The sequence below is a fragment of the Belonocnema kinseyi genome, chromosome 5 (genome assembly GCF_010883055.1).
Source record: "Belonocnema kinseyi isolate 2016_QV_RU_SX_M_011 chromosome 5, B_treatae_v1, whole genome shotgun sequence".
Lineage (NCBI taxonomy): Eukaryota > Metazoa > Arthropoda > Insecta > Hymenoptera > Cynipidae > Belonocnema > Belonocnema kinseyi.
Genome location: NC_046661.1, coordinates 78,755,384 through 78,762,845, shown reverse-complemented (window position 1 = coordinate 78,762,845; position 7,462 = coordinate 78,755,384). Strand labels below are relative to the sequence as shown.

General features: G+C 23.9%; 1 protein-coding gene across 1 annotated transcript in view; it reads left to right on the top strand.

Annotated features, from left to right (window-relative positions):
• LOC117172881 (glucose dehydrogenase [FAD, quinone]-like) overlaps positions 1-6,542 on the top strand; it is a 22,376-nt gene extending 15,834 nt beyond the window's left edge. The window contains exon 7 of the mRNA XM_033361157.1: positions 6,116-6,542. Within this exon, the coding sequence (XP_033217048.1) occupies positions 6,116-6,443 (328 nt within the window). The 3' untranslated portion in view covers positions 6,444-6,542. The remainder of the gene's footprint in view (positions 1-6,115) is intronic.
• The last annotated feature ends 920 nt before the right edge of the window (positions 6,543-7,462 follow it).

Below are 7,462 nucleotides of genomic sequence, written 5' to 3'. Positions count from 1 at the left end.
TTTTATGTGCTTTTAAACAATATATGGTTTAAGAAATGTGGGATTAAATGAATTATGTTCAGGTTTATGGATGTATCGTGTCTTCATATTTATATTTCTAACGAAAAACACAAATTTTCAACAAAATACGGGAATTTTCAAACAAATAATTCTATTTTTAGCTAAAAAAATCAAGTTTCAATAAAAAATATTTAATTTTAAACAAAAATAGAATAATTCAGTTTTTAGTATATAAAACTTCATATTCAATAAAAAAATGAAATTATCTACAGGTTATTTAAGATTTTAACCAAAACAGGCGAATTTGACAGCAAATAGTAAAAATTTTAACAAAAAAGATGAAATTTCAATCACAAAGATTAATTTTCTATTTAAAAAAATCTTTTTTAACAAATAACAGAATTTTCAACTAAATTAATTTTCAATCCAAGCACAATAATATATAAAGTATTCAAAATAAGCTAGAATTCACTTAAATTCAGGCAGGTTCTACACATTATATAGCAGAATCTTTCAGTGATTAACATTTTTTTATAGTAAATTATGCAAGACGTTATTCTGATATAAGACAAAAAAATGGAATGTTGACATCTATGTTAAGAATAATAAAAAACAGATTAATTCTTTAACCATAAAATAATTTTTAACAAAAAAGATGAAGTTTCAATTAAAAATATCAAATTTTTAACAAAAATAGAATAATTCAGTTTTTAGTTTATAAAAGTTAATATTCAATCCAAAAAATGAAATTTTCTACAGGTTATTAAAAATTTTAATTAAAACAGATGAACTTGACACCAAGTAGTAAAAGTTTTAACAAAAAAGATAAATTTTTAATCACAACGATTAATTTTTAATTAAACAAAATTTTCTAAAAACAAATAATAGAATTATCAACTAAATTAATTTTCAATGCAAGAACAATATTATAAAAAGAATTTAAAATAAAATGGAATTTACTTATAACCAGGCAGGTAGGTCCTACACATTATTTAGCAGAATCTCTCAGCGATTAAAATTCTTTTGTAGTAAATTACGCAAGACTTTTTTTTCCGATCTGAGACAAAAAAGTTGAATTTGGGCATCTATGTTAAGAATAATAAAAAACAGGTTAATTTTTCACCTATAAAATAATTTTTAACTAAAAAGATGAAGTTTCAACAAAAAAAATCTAATTTTAAAGAAAAATAGAATAATTCAGTTTGTAGTTTATAAAAGTAAATATTCGATCCAAAAAATGAAATTTTTTTACAGATTATTTCAAATTTTAATTAAAAGAGATGAACTTGACACCAAACAGTAAAAGTTTTAATAAAAAAGATGATATTTCCAACACAAAAATTAATTTTCTATTTATAAAAATTGTTTTAAACAAATAATAGAATTTTCAACTTAATTAATTTTCAATGCAAGAACAATATTAACAAAAGTATTTAAAATAAAATAGAAGTTACTTAAAACCAGGCAGGTTCTACACATTATTTAGCAGAATCTCTGAGCGGTTATAATGGTTTTATAGTAAATTATGCAAGACATTTTTTTCCAATCTAAGACAAAATAATCGAATTTGGACATATATGCTAAGAATAATAAAAAACAGATTAATTTTTTATGCAAAACATTAATTCTCTACAAAAAAAAACAATTAGTTTTCAACCAACAATGATATAATTAAAATTTTCTTTGGACATTAATTTTTAACAAACAAAAAAAATCAAGAAAATAGTTCAATCCTAAATAAACAAGATAAGATTTTAACAAAGAAAAATAATTTTCTACCAGAAAGACGAATTTTCAAATGAAAAAATTCATTTTTAATTAAAAATATAATTTTTCATCCTGAAATTGTGCAGTTGAATTTTTAATCAATTTTTAACAAAATAGTTGAACCATTATCAAAAAGATTAGTTTTCAAACAAATAGTGGAGTTTTCAACTAAAAAAGATAAATGTTTAATTAAAAATATAAATATATAAAACCAGAAATAGGATAATTCCTTTTTAGTTAAAAGAATTAATATTTAACAACAAACAATTAAATTTCAACAAATTAATTGAAATTTTACTAAAATAGATGCATTTGATGATACATACATAGTTGAACTTTCAAGAAAACAGATGTATTTTCAACCAAGAAGATTAATTTTATATAAAAAAGACGATGTTTGAAACAAATAATTGAATTTTCAACCCAAAAATATCCATTTTTAATTCCAAATTTCAGTGTTCCATCAAAAGCGGGATAGTTAAATTTTCATTTAGTGAATTTAATTTTTACCAAAAAAAACGGAATGTGCAACTTAATAGTTTTGTTCTCAATCACAAAGATGAATTTTCAAACGAGAGGACTAATTTCCTACCGAAATAACGAATTTTCATCTAAATATGTGCATTTTCAAACAAGATGTAAATTGTTTCCAACTAAATAAATTTTCAATCTAAGAACAGTATTATAAAAAGTATTTAGAATAAAATAGAATTCACTTGAAGTCAAGCAGGTTCTATAAATTATTTAGCAGAATCTCATAGCGATAAACTTTTTTTTATAGTAAATTATGCAAGACGGTTTCTTTCCCAGATAAGACAATACAAAATCGAATTTGGAGATCTATGTTAAAAATAATAAAAAACAGATTAATTTTTTACCCATCAAATTAATTCTCCACAAAAGACGATTAGTTTTCAAGCAACAATGACATAATGAAAATTTTCCTTAAAGGCATTAATACATAGTTGTAGTTTTAAACAAACAGATGAATTTTCAACCAAGAAGATTAATTTAATATGAAAAAAATGACGTTTGAAACCAATAATTGATTTTTTAACCCAAAAATATCAATTTGTAATTCAAAATTTCAATTTTTTACCGAAAGTGGGAGAATTAAATTTTTAGTTAAAGAATTTAATTTTTAAGAAAAAAAACGGAATGTGCAATTTAATGGTTTTGATTTTAATCACAAAGATGAATTTTCAAACGAGAAGACTAATTTTCTACCACAATAACGAATTTTCATCGAAATATGTGCATTTTAAAACCAAAGGGTTGAATTTTCAACTAAAAAAGATGAATTTTTAATTTCAAATATCAGTTCTCTACCAAAAATGACATAATCCAATTTTATTTTACATAAATTAATTTTTGACTAACTATGAAGGAATTTTCAAAAATATAATGATTGAACCCTCAATGAAGAAGATGAATTTTCAAAAGCGAAGATTAATTTCTCTGTTTAAAAAGACGGTTTAAAAAAAATGATATTTTTAACAAAAAAAGATCAATTTTTTTAAATATCATTTTTCTATTAAAAATTATATAATCGACTTTTCTCTTAAATAAATTAGTTTTTCACCAAAAAACGAATTTTTCATGTAATAATAGAATCCTCGAAACAAAGATAAAATTTCAATTAAGAAGTTTATTTTTCTACCAAAAATAACGAATTTTCAACAAAATTCTGAATTTCTAAATACTGCATCAAAACAGATAATTTTATTTCAAAGTAGTTCAATCTTTAACGAAAAAACGTCGATTTTAAACCAAAAGGATTAATTTTCTACCAAAACATAAAAATTTAATTATTAAGTATAAAAGTTCAATTTTCAATTTAAAATATCATTTTTCCACAAAAAATAGTAGAATCGAAATTTCTTTTAAAGACATTTGTTTTTGACAAACTGAAAAGGATTTTTTTAATATCTCAATCCTTAATGAAGAATATTAATTTTCAACCAATAATATTACATTTTTATAAAAAATTACGAATTTTCAACAAAATCTAGGAAGTTCCAAATAAATATATGATTTTTATCTAAAAAAATATCATTTTTTAACCATAAGTAATATAAGTAGATTTTATCATTATAGAAATTAATAAAAAAAAAAGAAATTTGAAGAAAATATTTGAATTTTCAATCAAAAAGATTCGTTTTTAATCGAAACAGATGAAGCCTCAATTATGAACTTAATATTCAACGAAAAATTAAATAGTTCAGTTTTTAGTTAAAAAAATAATTCCAATTCCAATTAAAAATATCAATACGTTTTTAACAAAAAATGGAAAGTTAAATTTTCACTTCAATAAATTAATGTTGAAAAAAAAAGAATTGTCAGAAAAATGGTTAAATCCTAAATCAGCAGGAAGAGTTTTCAAACAAGAAAATTAATTTTATACTAACAAAGACGACTTTTTAACAAAATCCATAAATTTTTTAACAATTAGTTAGATTTTTAACTAAAAAGATTAAACTTTAATTTTAAAAATTACTTTTTCACCAAAAATGTCATAATTTAATTTTCTGTTAAAAGAATAATTTTCAACAAAAAAAAAGTGTTATAAAAATTCTTTCAAAGGAGATCGAATCCATTTACCACTAGGCAGATTCTGCAATTCAAGTCTTTGAATCGATCAGGAAGGAAATTTTGTTGTTTTTAGGTTAAATTTTAAGAAAACTCTTTTTTCGTCATAAAAAAATTCTATGTTCAAAAGATTAATTTTTAACCAATAAGATTAATGTTTTACAAAAAAGACGAATTTTGAACCAATTACTTGATTTTTAAACCATAAGGGAACAGTTTTTTAAAATTTTATGTTGAAAATTTTCAACAATTTAGATGCATTTTTTATGTCTTGACTAAAATTCAGCTGTTGTTTTAGAATAATCATATTTTTTAGTTTTTGGTTGAAAATTTATCTACTTATTTAAAAGTTTAACCATTTTGTTAAAAAGTTATATTTTTGGATGAAAAAGTAACTATTTGATTACAAATTCGTTAATTTTTTAAAACTGAAAATTAAACTTTTTCATTTTCAGTATAAACGGTTTTGTTAAAATTTTGGCTTTTCAATTCAAGATTTGCATTTGACATCGAATAGTTTCACTTTTAACCAAATAGTTAAGTTTTCAACCTACAAATATAAATTTCAAACTAAATGGTCAAATTTTCAAACAAAAAAGATTAATCTTTAACCAAAAAGAGTTGCATTAAAAAAAAGAATTCTCAATGAAAACGTAGTGGTGGATATCTTAAAACAAAAAGAAAAGATTTTCAACAAAATATTTAAATTTTTAACCAGAGTTGAATTTTCATGACATTGAACGCATGAACTAATGTTGGGGAGACTTAACCAAGATTTTCAGGGAAGAGTTTACCAAGTGGCAACAAGGTTATTACATGTGTTTTTCAAAATATAAGGTCATTGTTGATTATTACAATGCGCGTTCAAAAATTTTACTAAATTGATTTATCAAAATTGTGGTATAAAAATGCAAAGTTCATTATTTAAAGAATATGATTATCATCAACGTGAGCTACAAAATCGTAGTAAATGCTATTCATCAATATTAGATGTAAATTAATCTTTAATAAAAAAAAGCTCATTTGGAATAAAATAATTCATTTTCTACCTAAAAATAAAAAATTCGTTGAAATCCTATTATAAAAGACTAATTACAGTTTCAGATACAGAACTCGTCCCTTGATGTCTTGTGTTATTTCATACTAATATTTTTTAACATTCGTTAAATATGTATAACATAGAAAAGATAGGCTTTTCATTTATTCTTTTTCATAAAAAGACGAATAGGCGCGCGCCGTGGCGCGCGCAAGACTACTAGTATACTAATACTTAAATATACCTTAAATATAAAAAATTCCCATAACAAATTGGTTAGACCTTTGCACTGCAAAATAGTAATAAAAATTTGTTCAAATAAATTCTGGTAATTTCAAGGGTTGCAAATCAGGGGGCTCAAATAATTTTCAGAATTCAAAACGACAGTTTTTATTATCCTTAAAAATGTTGACCCTTAAAATATATGTAGTCTAAAGTATTTTTTAATGATAAAACTTGAAAAAAGTCTTAAATTAGAAGGTTAAAAACGAGTTTTCAATTTTTTTTGGTTCCCACATTATCAAACAGAAATACCTCAATTTAAATTTCTCCCCACGGTTCAAGCAGCCACTGCTCTGTTGCTCAAGTAATTCTGGCGCAAAATTTGAATCGCTGAATCTTTTTTTTTTGTAAAATTATAAAAACTGAATAGAAAGAATCATAAAATATTGATTAAATTTGGTTCATCGCCACATATATTTAGTCAATTACCTTTTTTTGCAGTTATGGCTTAGAGTTGGATAAGACCCCATGCAAAAATTGTGAGAACCTAGAATTCGGAAGTGATTCCTTCTGGGAGTGTGTTGTAAAACATGATACAAATCCAGAAAATCATCAAGCTGGTTCCTGTAAAATGGGACCTCCATCGGACCCACTGGCAGTTGTTGATAATGAATTAAGAGTCAAGGGCATTCAAGGTGTCAGGGTTGCCGATGCCAGCATAATGCCTCAAGTTACTTCTGGAAATACCAATGCCCCCACGATTATGATAGGCGAAAGAGCTGCAGATTTTATCAAAGACACTTGGAATTCAAAGTCTATCGAATGTTAATCCCCCAATCATCAACTTCGTAATCATGGACCGTGATGCCTAATGCCTTAAATTGATAGGGTCATTTTAAAAATATTGACCTCCATTTTATGAATTTTCTGACTAAAACTAGAGAAAAATATTAATAAGATTTATATTTTGCGAATATTTCTAATAAATATTCATAATTTCAAATAAAAAGATTCTGCAAATCAAATTGCCCGCCAGAATGATTCAAGCCAGAATTGAACATAACCTCACAGTTTGACGTCTTTCTGGCGCGAAATCAAAATCACGATTTTCTATTTTTGATTTAAAATACTTTCAAATTTTTTAATTTATCTGCTTAATTTAAAATAATTTAGTAATGAGGTTTAAAAATTGGTATAATTACTATATTTCTAATCATCTGAGATTCAATATTCTTTCAAAGTATTTAAAAGTATTATTTTATCTTAGACTAATCTTCTATCAAAATTGACGAAAATCTTACAGATGGAACTATATTATAAATTCTACGATTTTCAGTTATAGATATAGACTATAAATGCAGTTTCTCTTAATATATATTTATAGTTGTGTTTTAAGGAAATAAAAATTATATCAAGCAGGATATAGAAACAAATAATTATTCGGCTTCTAAATTCAAGTTTTTCAAAGTTTAAGCGTTCCTAAATTCAAAAACGACAACCTCAAGTTTTTTCAAACTTTGTTTAAAAAATAAAACATTTCAAATTAGATCAATTTACGAAGTAACCAATGTTCGAAATTAAATTTTTGGAAGTAACTAATAATATAAGGGCCGTTTAAAGCTACTTCACAGTGTAAAAAACAATTTTGTGCAATGCTTGAAAAAAATAAAAGAATCATTATATCTTACTCTGTTCCCATTTTTTAACCCTCAAAAACCACACTCCATCTGCACATACACATATACCACACTAGTGCGAAATGGGATTTCGCATTTTAACCGACTATAACTCGTGCATAAATAAATATTACTCATGAGATCTATTTGTTGAGTAAATATTACTAAAAAA